Source organism: Melampsora larici-populina (assembly GCF_000204055.1).
Source record: "Melampsora larici-populina 98AG31 unplaced genomic scaffold MELLAscaffold_2, whole genome shotgun sequence".
Lineage (NCBI taxonomy): Eukaryota > Fungi > Basidiomycota > Pucciniomycetes > Pucciniales > Melampsoraceae > Melampsora > Melampsora laricis-populina.
In genome coordinates, this window is record NW_006768766.1 from 636,931 (window position 1) to 661,654 (window position 24,724).

The following is a 24,724-nucleotide window of genomic DNA, read 5'->3' on the forward strand; positions in this document are numbered from 1 at the left end:
TGTTTAGTACTTTAAACTCTGACTAATACAGGTACTACACAGGTTTGAAGCTTCTTGATCTGACCAAATACTAATCAGATCAATCAGCACGTAAGGACTATTTCCTAAATAAGTTGATTCCACAAATGGTAATCAATAACTATGAAAATATTCTGTTCAAGAACAACACCAATATTAGAGTGAAATGGAAACCATGAGAACAAGATAACTGAATCACAAATAAGACAGTAAAGATCACTTTACTGGAAGCATATGATCTAGTTGGTAATAAGGATTTTTTGAGTGAATAAAAAGTATTAAATTGTAATGTGATGATGATTACAAGGTTTGCATATTCAGAGTTCTTATAGTCTGAAGTTTGAAATTCCTATGCACACATTTTGTGGTGTCAAGGTTAGATTTTATTACATGTAAGTTATAAACATTTCTACTTTGTTACATACATTTTACAGCTGTGAAATGTATGTAATCTTGGGACTATAAAGGCTGTGTAGGTACCAAACTTAACTAAGTCCACCCCTGACCTGTACTGGCCATACAGGTCAGGGGGGGACTTGATTAAGTTTGTGTAGGTACACAGTCTTTTACATAAGTTGTACACATGTTACACATGTTAATTCATATGTAATTTGACTCTTGAAACTGAGTCTGAGTTGTAATTATTGTTTTTGAGGGTTTTCTTGTTATTATGTGTCATCCCTTGGTACCATGGCTTAGTACTCAGGGCCAACATGAGATATGTGAGAAGGAGTATGATATAGTTATCAGGAGATTCACATCATACACCAAGCAAGGTGGGACTGTCATCATGTGCCTTAGCTGTTGATTTTTCAAAAGGATCTTGGACTCAAATGGAGGCTTGGAACATATAGCCATTTCAAGAAAGACTGGCCACTTTTTTTTTGAGAAAGTTGTTGCCATAGCAAACAAAACAAGACAAAAGTCTTGTTTGTAGGGTTTATTTTTTCTGTCTTCTACAGATTAGCAGAGATGCAAAAACAATTGAGAGACCCAGGTTTTGCACTGTGATAAGATTTTCCAAAATAATCAATCTTTGTTGAAACAGCTGTATATGCACCTAGATTATATCCTTAACATGGTTGTTAGCAATGTCATCAAATTTGCCTTGGATCCTCCTTATAATGTGAAAGTCCTGCACATCAGCAAAGTCTCAGAGCAGTGTCAAATATTCATGGCGGTCAACAGGTTGGAACACAAATTGCTGGTCATATTTGAAATGTACACTAAAAAGGGGTTTATCAGCTATATTGGGGATGTGAACAATGAGACTGGAAGTCAGACTGTTCTTGGAGCTATGCTACGCGAGTCTTCCGTAACCTTTCTGCACCATCAGCTTTCACTTTTTGATCAGTTGCGCTCTCTTGGGGTGTTCCTCTACATTGATGAGGCAATTGACAACAATTCTCAATGTGCGCACCTGAAACCTGACAGACTAAACAGTAGAAATGTCACTGCCAGGCTACCACAGAATGCTGAGTCAGGACAGGCATCCAACCCAAAAAGTGACAGTCCTACTGTGCTGGCGCGGTCAGCCAAGCAATCCTCAAGGCCAAGAAGATCAACCTACCACCCTTGCTACTCAAGCTGAGCACTCAAATCCTACCAATGCCAATGAAAATGTGACTAACAACAGTCCCAAATCTCAGAGTGTCATTGTCAAGTATAGCCAGCCATGCAATCCACAAAGTGAGGAACTCAAATTGGGCACTTTGTTTGACTTTCACCTGATATTCACCAACAGACCATTTTTATGCACTCATTTGGATGTCCGTAACATGGTTTCAAACACCACTTCTAATCTTAACCCCAAAATTACAAGGTTTGACCCAAAAAGCCCCAACAAAGGCGGCCCACTTCAATGTTGTACCAGATGCAAGACTGTCAACTATTGCTCAACAGAATATCAGACAACTTCTTGGCTTAATCACAGGCAAATCTGCGCTGGAAGAACAAGCCCCTTAGAAAAACTCACAATCTAATAATCCAACTTCACCGTCTGAAGAAGCAGCTGCACAAAGAACAACTCATGGTCAGTTGAAAAAAGATGCAGCTTTAAGACGCACAATGCAAGAGCAGCTCAATACGCTCATGAGACAAGTCAATAGTTGTCTACCCCAGAAAGTATAACCCCTGAGTCCCACATCTAACTAGTAGCATAATTGAGTATTAGCATAGGTATGGGATTACAATAGATTGCAATTACATCGATATATAAACATCAAAATGGAATTTTTCTCTCCTTTCTTCAAAAAATCTTGGAGGAAACATCATGGTGGCACGCGTTTTCACCTACAGAAAAAGGAAGTGGGCAAATTGACTTTGGTCAGATGATCTAAGTTGTGATAATCACGTCTCCCAAGTTTTTGGAAAGTGAACTTGGTAACACACGGTATTCAGTACAGCAGTCTCTCACGGGTAGTTCTTTACCTTTTGTTGAAAACTATTCTAGTGTTGTCATCTTCTCTCTTTCTGTATGTACATACAGCCATTCCGATATTGCTTGTCGCACCTGTTTGAAAAAGAAAAAGTTTGTGAGCTTGAAACCTAAGTTTTAACCGGCTAAAACCTGGAATTTGGCTGTATTGCCTTGAATTACAGCCAAGTTTGAAGTTTTATTGAGTAAAAACAGGTAAAAACTTAGGTTTCACTTTTTCTTTTTCAAACCGGAGCGACAAGCAATATCGGAATGGCTGTACAGTCAAACCGGAAAAGCTTGCCACCGATTCCCCGCTAATTTGCTCGAGTTTTGCGGGCAAAATCGGTCAAGCTTTTCCGGTTTGACTGTACATAACTTTTATCATCTCTAAGTGACCGGACTTTTGGTTGCAGCAATTTTGGGTCAGACCCTCTGGGGCCTTCTTGCGTCATTTAAGATCATTCAACAGTATTATCAAATCTTGAGTCGTACCCAAGTCCCACGTGCCAAAAACTATTCCTTGATTATAATGTAAGTGGGTAGAAAATGAATTATATTAACAAATATCAAACACTAACGTGAACCTTAAGAATTGTTTGAGTGCTCAGAGCTGCTCAGATTAATGGCTGTGAACTTGGAGAAAGATAAAAGTTTTTTTTCAGAGTTATGATTTTTCTGGTGAGGGTGGGTGGAAAGAAAAATAAAACGACTTGAACTGAAACTAGAAGTGGGATTTGGTTGGAAATTTCTGCGTGCATGGATTGAGAAGTTGAGAAAGACAGAAAAGAACAGATGAGTGTCGGAATAGGATTCTTTTGATCGGGAATCTGCAATCATCAGGGCTCGGAGAAGAATGATTTTGTTCTGCAATCGACAGTTAATTGGAACACAAGCTACACGAGGAAACACGCAAATAGATACTGCACAATATCAACGGCAAAAGTGTCTTTGTGTGATGTAAATCGATGTGGATCGTGCATTGCGCCCACTATAGGCACATGGCATTACAAATCATCGAAAAAAATTACGCGAGATGAGTTTCCCTTGGGTATTAGAAATCAGTACTGACTTCATCAGTTTTTGAAATTTTCAAGATTAAGAGGAAATGTTATCTTCCTATTTTGGTAACTGATTAGTTTACCTTCTGATCGTTGAACTGCTGTTAATTGCCTTTTTTGAACACATTTTCAAGAAAAGGTAACATCACTTCCTATTTTTTTCAACTTCATCACTCCATATCTGATACTTTTAATTGCTATCAATTTTCTTTTGAAGGTAATAATTTGATTGCAAGTATTTCATCTTTGTATCAACCTGTAGACTATAGTTCATTTCCTGTTTATTATAAGTGAAGATGTCATTCAACACTGATAGAGAGCTTGATATAATCGGTACGTTCTTCTGAAACCTACAATCAACTTAGAAATCCGTATTAACTAACCCCACCCAATCTCATTTCATTTCAGTTTACGGTGCAACATCTTACGTAGGAAAACTAGTTTGTGAACATTTGAAAAATAATTATTTAAACAAATATGATGTAACATCAAAAGAATCAATTAAGATTGGAATGGGTGGTAGATCAAAAGAAAAATTAGAAAAAGTTAAAGATGAATTAGGTTTACCTATTGATTTACCTATCTTTGTGGTTGATTCATTTGATGTGAACGGATTAGAAAATATGTGTAAAGTCACTAAAGCTGTGATCACCTTGGTAAGCCTTTGAACTAATCTGATGCGTCTCAGTGCGCGTCTCAGTAAAAAGAAGAACTGATTTATCTTTCTTGATTCGTGATATAGGTTGGACCTTACGCAAAATTTGGTGATGGATTAATCAAAGCATGCGCTGAAAAAGGAACTCATTATTTTGATTTGACAGGAGAAACATTATGGGTATCAAACCAAATCACAAACTTGAACATAAAATCAAAACTATCTAAATCAATCATAGTTCCAAGTTGTGGATTTGATTCAGTTCCAAGCGATTTGAATACGATGATTGCTTCTCAAACTTTGAAAAAACTCGTGGGCAAGGATGTTGGTGTGGGTAGAGTGACTTCAGGTGTTGATGCTCGTGGTGGGGTTAGTGGTGGTACACTTCTTAGTCTTTTAGGGACCTTTGATGATGGGTTTAAGGCTTTTAGTAAAGCTATGGAATCTTATGTTTTGAGTCCAAGTATGATTCTTCCCATTCGGTTTCATTTCTCATGACGCACTGATAATTGATTTATTTATCATTATCATGTATGATCGTAAAATTAGTTAAAGGTATCCAAAAAGATACAGGAGATTGGATTATTAGGGAACCTTCTATCGTTGGAGGACTATTCGTAATGGTAAGTAACTTGAAATCCAACCACCAATTCAAAAATTAAAAAACCCACATCTAAGTTGTCTTTTCTCTTGACATACAGGCACCACACAATGGAGCCATAGTACGTTATAGCTGGGGATTACTAGAATCAAATAATCAAATCATCCCACAAGAATTGAAATATGGACCTGAATTCACTTACGATGAATTTATGATCACACCTACAACAATCTTAGCATTTATATTAACTTTGACTTTAAAAGTTTTAATCATTTTATTATTTATTCCTCAAATTAGACAATTAATTAAAATTTTAGGACCTAAGAGTGGTGGAGGTCCTTCAGAAAAGTAAGTTTTTTTTCGCTTGACAGAGTTTTTTCGCTTGAGATGAATCGGAATTGGTTTTGAATTTTTTTGGTTTATCTTGGTTGATGGGATTAGAGAACGTGAATCTGGTTGGTTTAAAATGATTACTACCGCTCATTCTGTGAATGATGATGTACACGTTCGAGTCACTATGAAAGGAAATAAAGACCCAGTAAGTTTCTTTACTAGTGTTTGATCTGGAATTTTCTCATCCGGCTTGAAATAGCTTAGTCAAAGAGAGTCTGAAGCTTTTTTGGGGGTTTACATTATAGGGATACGGTTTTACTTCCGTTTGTATTGCAGAATGTGCAATAACTGTGATCAAATCTTTTGATGATTTACCACCATTAGCTAAATTCGGAGGTGTACTGACTCCAGGTTTGTTTATTTTTTCCATATAATTGACTTGTCATTTTTGTTGAGAAAAACTAATGCAAGAAAAATCCTTTGAATTTTGTTATTTTTTTTAAAAAGTTACGGCTTTAGGTGAAGCTCTTAGACGTAGATTAGAATCAAATCAAATCATAAAAATTGAAACAGAAATTATAAAAGACAAAAGAAGTAGAAAGAAATTATTTTATGTTGATGATCAAGTTAATGAAAAGGTTTCATTATATCCTGATGAAAACTTCAAGGTTGTTACAAGTAAATTATCCAACAAATTAGAATCTGATCAAATGCTTTAATATTTTTACAAACAAAAATCACTCTCTCTTGCTCTTTCATTTTTTCGTGTTGCTCTTGGGCAGATATTGTCTTTCTCAAGTAATTTTGTAGCAGATTGTGTCATTCTTATCATTCTTTTTCAATTTTTATACAGTTCTTCTGTGACCTGAGTGTAATGCATGCAAAGATCATTTGCAGTTCTCCTATACCTTGACTTTACCAGTAGAGATTCAATACATTTTCCTGCCGCATCTATTTCTGGAGTCTTTCATGTATGTAGTCTCCCTTTGACTTTGGTCAAAGTAGAGCGTGGGGCTTTGGACAAGCTTGCTACTATGTCATCTTTGCTCTTTTCAAGTTTCAACACCAACTTAGAGTTAGTTATTAGTTAGGGCAAAAGCAAGACTGTTGTCCACTGTCCACTGTCTTATTCTAACCATTCTTTTCCTCTTTGTTCAACATATTTTGTAGCCTTGATGTATTTCATCCACAGATCGTCTTGACCATTTTCCCCTATGCCTTGACTTTATGTGCACAGAGGTTAAAACATTCTCGTCAAGTGGTCTGGAGACGATTTGAAACTTTGACTGTGAGCTTTGATTGAGAATTCAGCACGGAGATCAGGTGCGATCGGATAATTGATAGTGGATGGATCCGAGATATGACGGAGTAAAAGGTACCGCGTGCTATGACTTGAGATTGTGTGATTGGAGTGATATGTATATAGTTGACAGGTTGGGTGAAAGTGATAGTGACAGATCATGAATGTAGTTTTGAATGGGGTTTTAATGAAAATATCCAATTAGCTGGCTTACTTAATCCTTGTTGACTATTTTCCTCTTGACCTTACCCTCATTCTCAATAGTTCCTCAATCCTCAGCCCACATTCTCACTTCATTTCCATTCCAATCTGATCATCCATCCATCATGCCTCAAATCAATAATGAAACACTACCGCCAACAAGCAAGAAAACAACATCATCTACTGCTACTGCTGCAACAACGACAGCAAAACCAAAAGCCAATCCAGGAAAACTTTCACAACAACATAAATCACCACCTAGAAAGATCCGAAAACCAATCTATGAAGGAGAAACAGAAGAAACAATAGATCCAAGTCAAATCTTAACAGATCAAGCTGGAAAATTTATTTATCTTACACGTGGTTGTTTATTAGGTGAAGGTGGATTTGCAAGAGTTTATGCAATGAGAGATGAAACAACAAAACAATTAGGTGCATTGAAGGTTGTCAGTAAAAATCAATTGAAGAGTTCAAAGAATAAATCAAAACTTTATGCTGAGATTAAATTACATCGAGCAATGAATCATCCTCATATCGTTAAATTTCATTCTTGTTTTGAGGATCAACAAAACGTTTATCTTCAAATGGAATTATGTGAACACGGTGTAAGTACATACTTTCTTTTCGTATCCATCAGACAATTGAAATTTGGAATTTGAAGCTGATTCCTTTTTCTTTTTATCTTTGATATTAAAATTTCAATTTAAAATCCGATACTTTCATCATCACCGCGTTCTTCGAACCAATCAAAAACATCTAGTCACTGCTTGACTTACTCAGGCTTCGAAAATCATACAGTGAACCTGAAGCGCGATTACTCATGTTTCAACTCATCTCAGCCTGTGTTTACATGCACGCCTCCTCTGTAATTCATCGTGATCTGAAGCCTGGAAACTTGTTCTTTGCATCCGAAAATTCGTCTCTCTACGGTCAAGATGGTCACGATGAACCTGATCATGAACAAGGCTTAGCAGTCAAAGTTGGTGATTTTGGTTTGGCTGCATTGGTCAAATTTAAAGGAGATCGAAGGAAAACTATCTGTGGAACACCTAATTATATCGCGCCTGAGATTCTCTTTGATCAGACTAATGGTCATTCTTTTGAGGTAGATATTTGGAGTGTCGGTGTAATCTTGTGAGTAGATGATAACTACTTTATAAAGAAAAGTACTCGCTTGAATCATAACTGAACCATCTTTGTACTTCTATAGGTATGCATTATTGATCGGCAAACCGCCTTTTTACACAAAGGACGTCAATCAAATTTATCGAAATATCAAAGCTAATGCATACGCCTTCCCAAGTCCATCTCCCATCTCTGCTTCCGCGACAGCGCTCATTTCTCAAATCTTGAATCAAAACCCAAACGAACGACCTTCCTTACACGCAGTTGTCTTTCATCCTTGGTTCTCAGACGGACCATTTCCATTTATGATTCCGATGAGCGCATTAGAGTTTTGTCCGGATTTTTCTAATTTAACGGAACTTCAATCACGTCGATTTAGAAATGATTATATACGTAAATTAGATTTAGATTCAGTTTTACAAGATGAAGCAGCTGCAAATGCCAACTTATCACGCAGTCAGCGTACATTAGTGGGTAGTGTTGAAGAAGAACCAGAAGAGGAAGAGAACCAAATTGAAGATCGCAGATTAGATGGAATTGTAGAAGAGGAAGAAGATGAAGAGATGAAAGCTGTATCGAAGAAGATGTCAAAGGCTAAATTAACTTCGGAGATTCCTGTTGATCCAACACAACCTACTAAATCTAAGAGAGCACTTGCAGCATCAGCCTCAAGGAGTGATCGACCTCATCAACAGAAGAGAGTTGTTTCGTCAACTGCTGTGAGTGTTACACTGTCTGATCCGGTTAAAGCTTCGAAAGAAAGAAGACGAGTCGAACGTGAAGCACAAAGCGCACTCAATCCTGGTAGTCCAATCTCTGAATTACTCAAGAGTGCTCGTAAACCGCTCTACGTGTCACCACGTCATAATCAACCGAATACGTTTTCAAACAATGGAGTTGCTGAAGGAGGAACCCAATTATTTCAACAACTTATCAATGCAAAACAGAATGGATATAATAACAGTAAACAAGATCAAGAAAGACAAATCCTACCTAGTTCAACTACATCTACAACAACCCAACAAGATTTCAATCAAGTAGATGAAAACGTACCATCTAATGCAGAAGGACTTGGACAAAGTACAAGAGCAGAACGTAAAGCGAAACGAACGACCTTACCTAATCGAATCAAAGATGAAAATGATTTAGGTAAACAGAAAGCAAGGATCGCGAGTGGGATGTTAGATTTTGGAAACGGCAATCAACCTCATAGAAGACATAGATATACTTCTAATGAAGAAGAAGAGATTGGAGATGAACAGATTGGAGATGAAGTTGAAGAAGGAGGAGCTGAAGAGGTGGATTTGGTTTCTCATCCTGCACATAGACAACTACAAGCTCCTTCTTCTAAACCTCTATCTAAATCCACATCTCAGCAAAGTAAGTCTTGTTTTCTTTTTAAGTGATGTGTTCCAGAGACACCCAAAAGAGCTTTAAAAGTTTGATTGTGTTTTGATTTTGATTTTGATTGATCCTCTCAGGTCGCTCTTCACAACATGCACCAGTTGCTTCCTCATCGTCTAATCCAGCAACCGAAACTTTCCCACTAGGAATGAGTAAAACAAGAACAGCAGCATCATTCAATCCCACCATTGCACTTTACGAAGCATGTTATCAAACTTTATTATCAGCTTTAGGAGCTACCTCACCAGAAGCCTTAATGAAATTACCGTTTTATAATGGTACAGGAGGCAGAGAAGAACGTGAAAGCCAAGAGAATGATCAACCACCTGGTGTCTTTATTCAATCTTGGGTAGATTATACTCATAAGTATGGTACGGCTTATGCTCTGACTGATGGATCTTCTGGATTATATTTTAACGATGGTACTACTATGGTTATGGCACCAGATCGAAAGTGAGTAAACAAAAGAAATCTTTATTATAGGATTGTTTTTTTCTAAAAAGAATAATAAGTGAAAATAATTGATTGTTTTGTTTTGTTATGTTTGATTTTTTCCTCAGTCATTTTGATTATATTTTTAATAGAACAGGTATGATTTATCAAAGGAAGAATTATACATTGAAACCTAAAAATTATCCAATTGAATTATCTAGAAAAACATATTTATTAGAATATTTTGAAGATTATATGTTTCGTACACTTAAAAGGAATGTGAAATGGGCATATCGAGATTTAAGTAGAACCAAACATTTAGATTTTGTGGTCAAGTATTATAGAATGAATAGTGCGATTGTTTTTAAGATGAGTAATGATTTAATTCAGGTTAGTTTTAGTTTCTCTTTAATTCTATTTCAAGAAACAAAATGCGTTTTTTCTGACTTTATTTGAGTGTTTTTTTGTGATAGATTAATTTTTGGGATCATCAAAAATTGTTATTAACAGATGAAGGACGAAAGATTACATTGATTGAACCTGATTTAAACTTAAAGAGCTATTACATTGGTGAATTATTTAAAGAAGCTTTCGAATTAGGTTTATTTAAAGCTAAGAATAAGAAAAACAAAAAGAAAGAACTAGGTGATGAGGATGAAGAAGAGGAAAGAGAAAGGGAAAGAGATGATGAAGATGTTGGGAAGAGTGAGGAATGGATTGCTCATCGTGATAAAATTGCATTTGTTTTATCTAAGTTAGAGTGTAAGTTTCAATTTTTTGCTTGTTTTATTTGCAGGGGGAAACTTGACTGAGATTTTCGCTTTTGTTTGGGGGATGGTTTGTACAGATGCTAGAAGTGTTCTGAAGTCTTTGGTTCATAGAGCTTGTAAAGATAGAGATCATGAACAAGCAAAAGAAAAAGAACAAGAAAAGGATCAAAAAGAAAAAGGAAGATCTGAGAACCATTAATAGATAGTTTTAATCTTTCTTTTTCTTTCTTTCTATCTTACATTTGAATTTGAATTTGTTTTTGTTTTTGTTCTTTCTGTCTTTTTGTTGAGTCTGAGATCTGTTTTTGTTTTTGTTACTTGTTATTGTTATTGAGGAAAATTTACATTTGATTTTTCTTTTTCTTTTTCATTCGATTTTTCTCTTTACTAGTTTTTTTCTTTTCTTTCTGTATCAGATTTAATTTTACTTTTTCTCTACATTTTATGAAGCTTTTTTTTCTCAAGATTTTATAATATGATGATGATGGCACAATTCAAGTTCTCTTTTTTTCCCTTTTGTTTTCGTTTCTCTATTTTTTATGCATGTTTTTTTTGGAATTTAGTTGAGAAGTGGGATTTTTTTGTTTAGTATCCGGTTTTCTTTTTTTATTGGAACATACAATACAATAAGAATTTGAGAAGATTTAGGATTTTAAAATGAGAGAAAAGCGGACACATTACACGTAAGATGCAAAGTTGAAAGAATTTTGAGCGGGTTACTGGTGACTTTGAATTTTCTGCAGACTGGCACTACTACTAGGTAGCACCGAGTAACTTCATCCTCAAAAGTTCGAGGTCCACTTTGATTTCCCTTTGGAGTTGTGTGAGGTACCTACACCCACGCCGACCTCGAGCTGGTGCAAGCGCTGATCACGTTGGATAAATGCTATAAATGAGATGAATGGCTGAGTATCAAGACCTGTGACTTTCCACAGTCAAACTATTGATAAGGTTATGAAAGCACCGTCAGCTATTATCGGCTCCCCCAGGGATGGGTCTTCTCTTTGCTGTTGTTCAGTGAAGCTACATAGTCTAAAGTTATTATCCATCTTGAGTTTTTCAAAGCCTATGTTCTTATTTCGTCAATTCACACCATTCCCCTCCCAAAATCCAACAGTCATACTTTGTTCCTCCCAATCATGAGATTCACCAATTTGGCGATTATCCTCTTTCTAACACTGATGGCCTCATCCAAAGCCTATGCCTACTTTTGCTACAACTATCCTCCAAGTGATGTCGAACACGCAGGTCAGTGGAATATCCTAGCTGGTTCTTTTACCTTATCTTTTTCCTTTTTCTTACTGACTATCAGATGATCATGTGGTATAAATCATCAATCTAGGATACCCTTCTGTAGAAAACAAATGTACTACACCAGTGGAATTTCGACAGACATATTGCCTTTTCCTTTGTGACTATGCGTTAAGCAAGCCCAATCAATTTTTCATTCCATCCTGATCTTCATTGTTGAGCGATGTTCCTGCTGGCTTGTTTTTGTGAATTACAGAGGGAAAATTATATGTCCGGAGCACAGGTTAAAGGACTTTATAATACTGTCAAGGCTTTTAACCCAGAGATGTGAAGCTCAAAATTCTACCGTTTGGCCTTCAGAGGGATCTTGGTGCAAACTTTGTGGAGTTTTCACACATTGAATTCGTAACACTACTTCCCAGCTTCAATACTCCACAACCATCATAACTTGATCTTGCTGGAATTGATGAGAAACATCGCCGTACTGTGAATGAAGACCATTATGTCACCTTTATGCTGGTAGAGTGGCAAAGCTTTTGCAATTCTTATAAGCCTGAGAATGCATCTGAATGCATGCTTGTCACAAATGCATGCCTAACAATGCTATTGAGCATGCTGCGGCAATCGACGCAGATCGGATCGGGTCCTCTGTCACGGTACCTTGAAAGCATCGAGATCAGCAACGTGGAGATCGGGCTTGCTGAGCTCTCTGGTTCGCTCGTACTCCTTTTTATCCTCAATTTTGAGCCAAGCCGACAAGCAAAATGTGAACTAAATGAACCTACAAGATTCACATACGAACGACTATAAGACATGAATGAGGATCATCGGAGCTTGAACGACCTCATGGAGGATGTGATCTGATTGATGAAACAGCTTTGTGTTGTGGTATTTCACACTTTCCCTCCTGGCAAGTCAACTCGAACGTATCAAAAGTAGACGCGCTTCACCTCAGTACGATGGCTATGATTGATCATTCCTCAACCTCATGATGCGATGTTCCTGACAAGGATTTAACTCGGTGGATACACGGTCGTGGGCCTTGTTCGCGACTTCAGAACGTATTTGCCTGCCATTAGGAAATCACGATTTTCGGAGAACATCATCATCGGGATCCTATCTGTTCGATTCCAAATCATTGCATCCTGGAATCCCAATTGTTCTTCATGATATCTATATGTTGCCTCATCAAATTTACCGCACCATCAACTCCTGAAATCAATTGTGATATTATTCGAGACTTTGTATCTCCCAACATCATTATGGGTGGTCCAACTATCATGTAATGGGAACTTACAAGGATCTGAATTTTTTATCAATTACAAGCCACTGGTTTGCATCAAAGCAACACCCTTGTCAATTCTTTGAGACTGAATTGTCTGTTTTGAATCACGAGGAAGCTACTGTCCTGTTCATAGAGATCGAGCAAAGACTAAAAGCAAAAGCTTTGGAGTTGAATATGCAACCACACAAGGATCTGTTTTGTTTATCAATCAGAAGCCACTCGTTCGCATCAAATCGTAACCCTTGTCAACTCTTTGAGACTAAGATCTCTGCTTTGGATTGCGAAGAGGTTACTACTCTGTTCATGGAGATCGAGCAAAGACCAAAAGCAATATGACTTGAATGGACGTATTGATAATAAAGACTGAGTGAATGCCCACTATTGCGATGAAGCCATCTCACCTGCACAGCTATCAGGAGAAATGTGAAATCAGAAGTTGACAAGAAAAGTAAGTCTTTCTTTCTCTCTGAGAGCTGTAGCTTGTACTCGCGTTCACCGGTATCAACACAATCGATCTAGAACGACCTGGACACATGTTGATCTTCATTATAAGCTTCAGGGTGCCGTAGTAATTAAAAAATCACACTTTTGCAAAAGGTCATCTCTCTATGTTGTGCGTTTCATATATTTGAGAAGTTATCTGGTATTTGAGTTTTCTTGTGTGTCTCAATTGCATGTAGCCCGCAAGCGATTTCGCTGAGCCTGTCAATCTATAGACACGAGGACTTAACTGAACTTGTTTGATTGATTTAAGATGATAAATTACAGAGCTTCCAAGCACAATCAAACCACTTGGAAAGACGTCATAAGCAGACATACCATCCTTTTCCATAGTGAGTAGATCCAGAGACCAAAAGTAGAGGTTTTTGCGTCTCATCGTCGTCACGAGTTGAAAGGACATAGTGACAATAAACACCAACTAAGGGGTCAATGTCACAAAGGAAATCATCTCATCTGTACAGTAATCCTGGCGGATAGGTGATCTGGAGTAGACAAGACTTGTAGCACAAGACTGTGTCTCTTGGAAATATGAGGGACTTTGTCCCATATTCACTGTTATCTGAACAGTCATTCGGTTTATTAGTGGTATGTGCTGTGAAATAACTTGAATACATGGTTATCATCATGAAATACTTCACGCTGTTGTATTACTATAAATTGAAAAATTGCATCTGTAAATAACATTACCACTCTATGCCATACTTTTGCACTTTCAGATACCTAAAAGGTCGTTATGCAGGAGCGTTTGTACCAATGAGAGAATAAAAGCAAATGGACGTCGAGAATTTGATATTTCAGTTGGAATGATATACGCATCTAAAGATAGATTGATAGGCATTCCTTCACCACCAGGATCTTTGGCGTAGAAATCTTGCTTGTCCATAAATGAACAAGCAAGGATAGAAAGATTTGCAATTTGAGCCGATTGTATGACAATAAAAGCAATGATACATATAGAGAAGATAACTTGAATCTGAAAGAAAACACCTCGCAGAACTTCTTCTCTCAAATTGATCAGGTCGAAGAAGGATGAATATATGATGACTTGTTATCGAAATGGCAGATGAGAAAATTCAGTCAAAAATTCGAGGATATTATCAATTCAAGGACAAGGGGAAGGTAGAAAGACACACAACGGTTGTTACATATTCATCCAATTGTTCGGTGACTTTGATCAACTTGAATGGTTCTGGATATTCTCGCAGGCGTGGTTGAAATTGAGTTTGAAGGAAGAATGGATGTTGTGCGTCTATAAGATCTGGAAATCTTGAGAGGCTTGTTTTGGGAGCGACAAGCAGAAATCCAGGATAAGAATTTTATGAAACCAAAGAAGAAAGGAAATAGAAAAGTGAAGGAGACAGCTGAGAAAATAAGATCGGAAACAGGAACCTTCAACAAAGGAGCATCTGAAAGAAACTCGAAGTGACCGAACTTGAACAAAACGAAGTGAAGAGATCAAACCGTTGTAAAATACAATGGAATTCCTATCATTCATCGATACAGATTGATCTTTTAAATTGGGCAGAAGTCTTATCGGATATCAGAAAAGGTGATCAAGCTGAAAAGTGTCAAGGGTTGAGATGGATTGAAGAATTGTTCATCAGAAGTTAAGGATCAAGAATGTGAATTTGTATAAATCTAAACAAGTGGAATACTCTGGGCAACACTCGCGATGATAATCAGCTCAGTCGGCAAAATAAGGTTTTGAGATACATACAGTGAACAAACAAATATGAAACAATTGGACTTTGTTGAGCAAGTCCCGTGATCACAAAAAAACAGAAGTGACCGCGGCAAGTCTTCCCCAAATACAAGATTTTTAGCTGATCCGAATATCCTTCAAAGCTGATCGCCCAATCATAAAATTTGTCGACTTCATTTCTTTCGATACAGAATTAACCTTTCTCACTACCACCACTTCCAACCACATTCCATCCGATTCATTCATATCATCCCAACCATACATTAACAGTAACTTAGATAACGCGATCACCTTCTTGTTTTCACCTCAACCAACCCTTACTAGTAATTTCAAATCACCGTATTTCTCTCGGCTTTTACTCTTCTCTGAATCACTAGTCTCTTGTACGATGGAATATCTCCCGTCTCCGCTTTCTGGTGACGCGTATAGTCCTCGTTATCATAAGACTTTCAACACCTCCATTCCCGAGGTTATCAGGCAACAGATTCGGACCAAGTGCTCAAAACGTTCATCTGCCAGGTCATACCCAGAGTATGTCTTATAGTTCTTTGATCTTGATCCACTTCATTCATGGCTGACTTTATGGTTTATCCTGTTCTCATCACATAGTCGCAAGTTTCGATCCTTGGCCAAACTCCTTCTCGCAAGACATCCTCATCTGAAGTACAAACTCTTGAAACCTGGGAATTGCGCTGGTCTTGGACCTTCCTCGACTACCGTAACTCTCGCTCCTAGGGTCGCAGGATATCACCCTGTTACTATGTTCTCTCCTCAAACCCGACTCGTCATCGAACGCGCGAAATATGTTGCACCCGGCTTGAGTTCTCTACTGATCCCACTAGAAGATCTTTCTCCAGAAAAAATAACTCAAATTGAAGAACTCAATCCTCGTATCAAAAGGAAAATCGGAAAGGAATTTCAAGAGATTCTCGGGATCGAAATGACACCATTGTCGAACAAGACTATATTTCGATTATTAATTCAATTCTTCAGATTTTGGGTTCAAGATCATCGCTGTAGTACTCAATCAAGGTATGTAATCTTTTTTTTTCAATTCATGGAGTGTTGCTTTGTATAGTTCTGACTCTGTATTTTTCAATTTGTCAATGTTCTAGGGACTTCATTCGAGAATATCTACATGATTCAGATGTCCTCTCATTAATGGAGGAATTCGATCTTTAGATCATATCGTCATTCACTCAATCACATCTCAATTGGATCCCCTCAATCGACTGCTTCTCTTCTTGTTTGTTTTGTTAAAATTTCGGGTATTACTTCATCATGTCTCATTATATATCTATATCATCTACTTCACATACTCTCTTTTTCTTTATTCTTACAGGATCCTTCCATCCTTGCTTCTCCACTTATGGAAGAGCAAGATGTCTACTCCATATCTCCTGGTGGTGAAGGAATGCACCAGGATTATAGATGTTTACTCAATCTATCTCCAGATGATTATATCAACTGAAGATGTGATGATATCAACTGCTTTATACACACTCCTTGTATTCAAAATTATACCTTTATCTTCTCTTCTTGTTTGTTTTGTTAAAATTTCGGACATCACTTCATCATGTATCATTATATATCTATATCATCTACTTCACATACTCTCTTTTTCTTTATTCTTAGAGGATCCTTCCATCCTTGCTTCTCCACTTATGGAAGAGCAAGATGTCTACTCCATATCTCCTGGTGGTGAAGGAATGCACCAGGATTATAGATGTTTACTCAATCTATCTCCAAATAATGATATCAGCTGAAAATGTGATGATATTAACTGCTTTATAAACACTCCTTGTATTCAAAATTATACCTTTATGTAAAACACCTTCCATCTTCTTTCAACTGTCCATCACTTATAAATACTTGTATCGGAATTCTCTTATCCATTTTGGGTCATCTTTATCAAAGATTTGGGATATAAATGTTCATACTTGAGTCTCGACAACCTTGTATGTTAAATGATTTTCCCAGTTAAGCTTTGTCTGGTTAGGATTCTCCTAGCACTAAACTGGCCCAAGTAAACCCCTATATGAGAAGTTCACTGCCAATAGTGGATGTGTTCTTCCGCGCCCAGATGCATATTCATTACAAGCGCAAATAACACACTGAGAAGCTATAACCAACTGTGTATCGAAATGAATATGAGTCAATCTCCAAAGTTTTCAGTTGCATATTGAAATTATTGTGCGTTTCAATACTTGTGAGTTCTCCTTCACCATCCATTTGGATCAACAGATCAAATGATGATATCTTCCGCCAGTCACCTACTATTCATATCTTCCTTGTTTTGTTTTAACAACATGGGTAGCAAAATTTGATTCTTGCAGTAGCCCCCAATGGTCATACACTACATTTTTGGATTGCAATGGACTTTTTGGTGTTTCTGCTTTACCCATCAACTATGCAGGACAAAGATACAGTGCAAAAGTGGTCCTCAAATACAAACTTTGGTATATCATGACACATGCAATTTGCATGTAGGATCCAAAGCAGAAAATTGATTCTAGATGTAATGCGACAAGTCAATGGATGTCTGATTATATTTTGCAGATGTGGAGCCTACTTTGGTAGAGCCTTCCAATCTTTTACGCCTTTTGCCATTGTATTTACTCGGAGAGACTTGGTGATTGGACTGATTGATGATTGAGCATATCAAATTGATATTTCTAGTAGTAAGGTCTTGAAGAAAAAAAATGGACCAGACAAAGGCTTAACAATTTCCTGGGAAGATCATGCCTATGATTTCAGGTCCACTTCAAGATCATTTGGGTACATGTATATGTACTCAGGGCTGACAATGATGTATAGAATTTGTACACATTTCACCTTAGTTCTAGATCCCTTAGGTGCCCATCCTAAAAGTCCCAAACCAATGAAAACAAAAATAAACAATGACATCAGCTGGCGTATGAATCTTCATTGACCTTTTATCTCAGATTGAGGACATGTGATAAGCATTATTGATGATGTTTGGATTCACTGTCATCACCTCAGTGTACGTCTCAGTTTGTACCTCACCTTTTGAACCAAATTATGCCTTAGCTCCTGCCAGATCTGTGGTATATAAACCAGCTTCAGCTGGACTCAATTTCTCAGCTCAAATCACTTGATCCCGTTTTGGTGAAGCTTTGTATCTTCAAATCACAATTTCTCCACTGTTTTCTTGCCTTACTACCTTTACAATCTTCAACAATCTATCAGCTTTTATAACCAACTAAAAATCTTTAAACACTTTCTATTCAATCCCTATTTTGTCAAACTATGCTTCTTCCCCTGTTTGCTTGCCTTACTACCTTTTCAATCTTCAACAATCTGTTAGCCTCTTTGAGCAACTCAAACTATCTAGCTACCTTCTATCCAAGCCTCATACCTTCTACCTACCTTTCTTCTCCTGTTTGGTGGTGTTCAATCTACATCAAAGAATCAAAGGTCAATTTCTAGTACTTTCTACATTGTAAACTGAAAATTCAAAGATCATCCTTGAGAGTTTACTAGAAAGCAAAAGATTTATCTCCCAAACCACACTATTAAAATAAATGAAGAGAATTAACAATCAAACAAGTAAATTATTCAGTTTCTCTATGACTTTCAAAGATCAATTGAAGTTTATCAACTTGTTTGATCAAGTAACCAAGAAAAACTTCACAATCTTTATTTATCTCTCATCCATCAAGAGATTCTTTTTAAAGATCTTTTCAAGTTTGTAGTCAAGATTCATCCTTCACAACAAGTCAGGAACTGAATAGTTATCTTCTTTTTTCAATCAAACTTACCAAGTGAATAATTTAAAATAGGACAACCATGTTCTTAACTCTTTAAGTCAATCATAAAGTACTGATAAGATTTTTTTTGAATGTTTTGTTCTGGAAATTAGTTACAAAGACTATAAAATTCAAACAAATATGCAGAGATATTTTTTGTCACCCTTTTTTATAAATTCATCAATTAATTTGAACCTTATTAAAATAAATCAAATCTTTCATCACTACCAAAATATGAATCAATGCTTTGTCTTTGTCAAAATTTATGATTTCTTTGCTTTTGCTATGCACTATCCAGATATGATATTAAATCTTTAATTTGGAATGAGTTGTATGATTGGATGTCATCCTTCTGAAAAACCAGAAAGAGATCTGTGCAAACAGATCATCAAGATATTTGGTATAATTAATCAACTTGAATTCTAAATCACCATGCACATGATTAAAGGGACAGAAATTCATACCTAAATAGAGCATGAGACTTCCACCTTCTATTTATGAGACATAGCTAGTCAAGAGAAAACCTTAACCTTAGCTAAGAAAACTCCACATGTTTTATTCTAAAGAGATCAGAAATCCAGGAATTTATAAAATTGAGAGTTAAATCAAGTGAGTTTTATTGTTCTTGTTTTAGTTTATACACAACAAAATGGGAAATTCTAAAATTCAAAGGTGTTAAATAAATCCAACAAAAATAAACAAACACTATTATTCATACAAAAACCAAAAAAACCAAAAAAAACTAATGCAAAAAACACACACACATCAAAAATGAAACCTTTAAAAAACTTCAACCAGAAAAAGAGATTGATTTTGATTTGATTTCAAACTGCACCACCTTCTAATTTAGGATCACAATCTTTTGGTAAAGGTACATTTGGATCAATTTTAGGTAAAATCACCGTACCAACTTTAGGATACTTTGGAGAATTTTCAAAAAACCCACTCCAATGATCTAAAGCCTAATATCAAAAAACCCAAAACCCCCCAAACCCAATCATGAGAATGTTAAATGAAATTTGATCAAAAGATAAGAAATTGACTTACTTTTTTCTGTTGATCATTAAACCCTCTTGTATCATAAGTTAAACCCGATTTAAAACAACCCGTCACAAAAGCTCTAGAAGCGTCTTTACCAGCAAAATGATGATAAGTACCACCAGGACCATAGATAGCTTTATTAGCATTCATATTATAAACGTTTCCATTGATAGCTAATAAGATAGGTTTAGTTGGATCTTTGATTCCATCGTAATTTGATAATTCTTTTAAAGTATAAACCGTTTTATCTTTCTGCAGAGATCAGTAAATTTCAATTAGTTAGTTTGGGATGAATTGGATAGGTTGGTATTTGTAACTGACTGGTAAATAATAATTTAATTGAACATATTTTCCTTCGTAACCCCAAAACCAATGTTCCATAATCATTCGACTAAGTCCAAAACTCAATAAGAGCATTAAGATTGAATATTTCAAAGTAGAACCGATGAAAGAATGATTTGAAGTTTTTGATGATGATGAATGAGATTGAGCTCGTTGATCTGATTTTTGTTTCATGATTTTATAATTTTGATGTACAAAGTAAGGTGAGTTTGATTTTTTGAGTAAGACTGATTTACCTTTGAATTGAACTCTTTTGATTCCGATTAGTTCTGATGGTGAAGGTGGTGAAGGTGTTGGTAACATTTATCAATTCAGAACTCATCGATCTTCAACTTGGATTGCTGAACATGGATTTAGAACGGTGGATACTTAGGATTAAGTTAAAAGTCTTAAATGTTAAGGTCAACTTAAGTGTTATGTACCTTAACCTACTCCCAATTCGATCGATCAACCAATTCCAATTCCTTTTTCAACCAACTAACCAACTATCATAGCAATACCAATCAAACAGTCACCATCAACATCAGAATCAAGCTCAAAATGAATCATACATTGGCTCCAAATAGTGCAGATTGGGATTCAGTGGGTGATACTTATTATAGAAAACAAGAAATCTATAAAATGTCATGGTCGGTTTCCGATCTATCTTCTTATAGAGTAGTGGGGGCTTCACTTGGTGGTCCACTCGGTGTGCCCAAGAGCAATTCAATCTAAACCAAAGAAAAGATCTAACCAAAACTAATCAAAATCTGATGTTTACTTTTTGATTTTTGACAGCTATCACTTTAGATACTTCAAAACCCATTGCATTGATTGGTGATAATATTAATATTTCTTCAACTAGTAAACCTAAACTGTTTATTCATTCTTCTTCTGGAAATTTATTATTTACTATCACTTGGGATCATCCTTCTCGATTGGTTTCATTTGGGTTTACTAAATCAGAATCTTTGGTGACTTTATCATCAGATGGGTTTTATAGAATTTATCCAATCAATTCAACTTCAACTACTTCAACTTCAACTTCAACTAATTCTGATTTAGTTAGTTTTACTCAACATAGTTTAGGTTCAGTAACAGAAGAACTGGGTGTGATTGATGGTCAGATTTGGTCAGATGGAATGTTAGTCATGAGATTAGATTTAAGTTTTGTTCAAGTTAAAGGATGGCCAGAAGAAATTGAAAGTTTTGAAGAAGATTCAATTAATTTTCAATCTAATTTAACTTCATTTAATGATCCTTGGATGGGTTCTAAAGATTCTCAAATCCCTTCTTTGGTAGGTGATTCTACAAGGTTACCTATTGATCAAGGTGGTGGTAGGTTAGATTCAATCGAATCTGGTGGTTTAATCGATCGACCCAATAGTTGGGCAGTCATCCCACCTAAATCAAGTAACACCGGCGTAGTCCAAATCTTAGTTTCTAGATCAGATTCAATAGTAGTAATAGATCCTATGGATTCAACCGATCAAAGATTATCATCTAAAGGACCCTACGAAAGAATCTTACCTTCACCTAATGGTAAATTTGTAGCACTCTTAACTTCGGCTTCTAGTCCTTCTCCTTTTACAGTTTGGGTTGTTTCTTCGGATTTCAGTCGAGAATTGAGTGAATATTCTTTACAAGATCAACATTCAGATGATTTATTGATGGATGGACCTCCTACTCAGATGGTTTGGTGTGGTGGTGATACAGTGATTGTGGGTTGGGAGAAAAGTTTAGTCATGATCGGACCTTTTGGTGCTTCATTTAGGTAAATTCATCAATCAAACTCTTCATCAAACATTCAAGTCAACTTACTTGAATGATTTGATCTGAATTTGAATCCGATTTGGTACAGGTATTCTTTCACCGATCCGATTCATTTAGTTGGAGAAATCGATGGAGTTAGAATCATTACATCTCATACATGTGAATTTTTATCAAAAGTAGGACCATCAACTATATCAGTTTTCAGACCAGGATCGACTTCACCTGCAGCGATTTTATTTGATGCATTAGATCATTTTGATAAAAAATCAGCCAGAGTATCAGATGAACATTTGAGAAATATAAAGAAAAATTTAAAAGAAGCCGTTAATATGTGTATCAAAGCAGCAGGTGATGAAATTGAAATCAAATGGCAAGAAAGGTTATTGAAATCGGCTAGTTTTGGGAAATCGTTTTTAGATGTTTACAATCCTGAAGGATTTGTTAGGATGGCTAAGACTTTGAGAGTTTTAAATGCGGTTAGACATTATGAGATTGGGATTCCTTTAACTTATGAACAGTAAGTTTTATTAACAAGTTCTTTTGTCGAAGTGGAGTCTTTAACCCAAACTTTTTTTGATTCATTAGGTATATAGCACATCATCCAAGTCATTTAATTTATCGATTAACAGCACGTGCACATTACCTTTTAGCATTGAGAATTACAGAATTCTTAGGATTATCACCAGCACCAGTCTTAAAACAATGGGCTCGATCATTAATCATGAATACACATCCTAATTATGAAACTAATACTAATAAATCATTATGTGAAAAGATAGTGAAGAAATTAAAAGGAAAAAAAGGAATTGGAGCATCAGATATAGCAGAGATTGCATGGAATTTAGGTAAAATCAAATTATCAATTCAATTACTTTCATATGAAATCTTACCTATTAAACAAATCCCATTATTAATGAAAATGAATCAATTTGAAGAAGGATTAAAACAATCGATCAAAAGTTTAGATCCGAATTTATTATCATCTGTTTTATGGGAAATCAAATCAAAGAAATCTTTAGCTGAATTCTTAGGATTTGTTGAAGGGAAAGAAGAAGCTGTGAGTTGTATTAGAATTTGGGCTAAGAATGATATTGATAGAAAATTAAATTCGAATTTGAATGAAAAAGGAAAATTGATGATAATTAAACCGGGGAATGATTGGGATGTGTTTAGAGATTTTTGTTTTCAGGATGATAGAAGAACTGAAAGTGGTTGTTTATCATTAGAGGAAAGTTATTTAAATGGATGTGGATTTTTATCTTCCGCTCCTTCAACCAGTTTACAATTACCTAGTAATTGGAATGAGTTTTGGAATTTAAAGATTTCGAAAATTAAGATTGGATTGAATTTTTTTAAAGAAGATTCTAATCGAATCTTTGAAGAAAAAATCTTAAAAGAATCCATCAGATTGATCGAATTTCAAAAAACTTTAATAGAAGATTTAATTAAATCGATTAACTCATCATCATCTTTGGAAGAAAGAAGTTTGAATGTAAAGAAAAGTTTTATAATTTCAATGTTATTTAAAGATGGAAAGATTATGAAATCGTTAAATGAAACTATTAAAGAATTAATTAAATTAGGATTAAAGAAACAAGCTGAGAAGTTAAGTATAGATTTTAAAGTGAATGAAAAAAGGTATTGGTATTTAAAATTAAAAGCTTTAGTTGAGATTAAAGATTGGGTTGAATTAGAAAATTGGTCAAGTAAAAAATCACCTATAGGATATGAAGTAAGTGATTCTCATTCCTTTACAAACTTTTAATTTCAAAAATCAAGAAACTGATGTGTATTTGTATTGAATTGGGATTTTGGAAAACTTATTAGCCATTCGTACATCAACTTTTATTAATGGGTTGTAATCGAGAAGCATTAAAGTATATTAAAAGATGTGAAACTAAGAATCGAATCGAATTATATATTAAATGTGGTGAATGGATCATTGCAGGAGAAGAATGTGCAGATCGAGGTGAAACTAAGAAATTGATGGAATTAAAACAAAGGTGTCCGAATCCATTGATTTCAAATAGTTTAGGAAAAATGATTGATGAGTTAACGGTTTAAGGGATTCTCTTTCATTTGGAAGGGAAGAAGATTGAATTGGTTTTTTTGGGGGATTTTTATTGAAGATTAGGTTTTGGAAAGGGAAGGGAAAAGGGGTTTGGAGATAGGATTGGGTTTAGATTTGTATGATAGATTATTATTTTTTGGGTTTCTTTTATTGTAATACGAGGTACTGGGCGGCCAGCCGCCCATTTTGAATTGCAACCTTGGCCTATGTCATCCCCATTGGCGTATGAATTACTACTACTATGCAGTTCGGGCTCTGTGTGCTGCTACTAACCAATCCTTGACACAGCACTCCTTCAACCAAAATATACTGTCACACACTCTGGGAGCACCAGAGGATCCGGGGTTTCGTCCTGGGAATCTGGGACTGGGAAAATCGTGGGACCGTGGGAATACAGTAACCCCACTATAAGCATGCGAGTAAGCATATTACATGTGATGATACAAATGTCCAAAACCCACGTACTTTTGACACTACCCAAAAGTACCAAAGTGTCACAAGAGCTACTGACCGCCAACCTTTCCGCAACATCTCCTACCACACCTTTGCCTCATGACCAAAGCGGACGAACTCAACTATCATCCAATCCACCCAAGTGTATCATCAACCCAAAAGGGACAACGCGACATGGCAATTGTTATTATCACACGTAAAACGAACATGATCGATTCAAGGTGGCAAATTTTTTGTGAT

General features: G+C 36.0%; 6 protein-coding genes across 6 annotated transcripts; 5 read left to right on the forward strand and 1 right to left on the reverse strand.

Annotated features, from left to right (window-relative positions):
• Positions 1 to 1,237: 1,237 nt before the first annotated feature.
• On the forward strand, positions 1,238 to 1,983 carry MELLADRAFT_58930 (uncharacterized protein; the record flags this gene model as incomplete). Its single annotated transcript, XM_007404185.1, has 3 exons — positions 1,238 to 1,430; positions 1,462 to 1,707; positions 1,763 to 1,983. The coding sequence occupies 3 exons, from the start codon at positions 1,238 to 1,240 to the stop codon at positions 1,981 to 1,983; spliced, it is 660 nt and encodes a 219-aa protein (XP_007404247.1).
• Positions 1,984 to 3,791: 1,808 nt separating this feature from the next.
• Positions 3,792 to 5,803, forward strand: MELLADRAFT_101626 (uncharacterized protein; the record flags this gene model as incomplete). The annotated part of the gene is made up of 8 exons (XM_007404186.1): positions 3,792 to 3,828; positions 3,904 to 4,151; positions 4,238 to 4,613; positions 4,700 to 4,773; positions 4,852 to 5,099; positions 5,193 to 5,289; positions 5,390 to 5,495; positions 5,592 to 5,803. 8 exons carry the CDS (start codon positions 3,792 to 3,794, stop codon positions 5,801 to 5,803), a joined length of 1,398 nt encoding a protein of 465 aa, XP_007404248.1.
• A 907-nt stretch (positions 5,804 to 6,710) lies between these two features.
• On the forward strand, positions 6,711 to 10,411 carry MELLADRAFT_88965 (uncharacterized protein; the record flags this gene model as incomplete). Its single annotated transcript, XM_007404187.1, has 7 exons — positions 6,711 to 7,190; positions 7,346 to 7,719; positions 7,796 to 9,090; positions 9,192 to 9,567; positions 9,675 to 9,936; positions 10,020 to 10,308; positions 10,404 to 10,411. The coding sequence occupies 7 exons, from the start codon at positions 6,711 to 6,713 to the stop codon at positions 10,409 to 10,411; spliced, it is 3,084 nt and encodes a 1,027-aa protein (XP_007404249.1).
• A 3,998-nt stretch (positions 10,412 to 14,409) lies between these two features.
• On the forward strand, positions 14,410 to 16,237 carry MELLADRAFT_101628 (uncharacterized protein; the record flags this gene model as incomplete). The annotated part of the gene is made up of 5 exons (XM_007404188.1): positions 14,410 to 14,472; positions 14,559 to 14,596; positions 15,326 to 15,586; positions 15,665 to 16,087; positions 16,171 to 16,237. The coding sequence occupies 5 exons, from the start codon at positions 14,410 to 14,412 to the stop codon at positions 16,235 to 16,237; spliced, it is 852 nt and encodes a 283-aa protein (XP_007404250.1).
• A 3,122-nt stretch (positions 16,238 to 19,359) lies between these two features.
• MELLADRAFT_70605 (uncharacterized protein) lies at positions 19,360 to 20,084 on the reverse strand (the record flags this gene model as incomplete). Its single annotated transcript, XM_007404781.1, has 2 exons — positions 19,360 to 19,787; positions 19,873 to 20,084. The coding sequence occupies 2 exons, from the start codon at positions 20,014 to 20,016 to the stop codon at positions 19,650 to 19,652; spliced, it is 282 nt and encodes a 93-aa protein (XP_007404843.1).
• A 664-nt stretch (positions 20,085 to 20,748) lies between these two features.
• On the forward strand, positions 20,749 to 24,024 carry MELLADRAFT_32963 (uncharacterized protein; the record flags this gene model as incomplete). Its single annotated transcript, XM_007404189.1, has 8 exons — positions 20,749 to 20,896; positions 20,986 to 21,393; positions 21,520 to 21,961; positions 22,049 to 22,477; positions 22,546 to 22,996; positions 23,045 to 23,444; positions 23,529 to 23,692; positions 23,788 to 24,024. 8 exons carry the CDS (start codon positions 20,749 to 20,751, stop codon positions 24,022 to 24,024), a joined length of 2,679 nt encoding a protein of 892 aa, XP_007404251.1.
• Between the last annotated feature and the right edge of the window lie 700 nt (positions 24,025 to 24,724).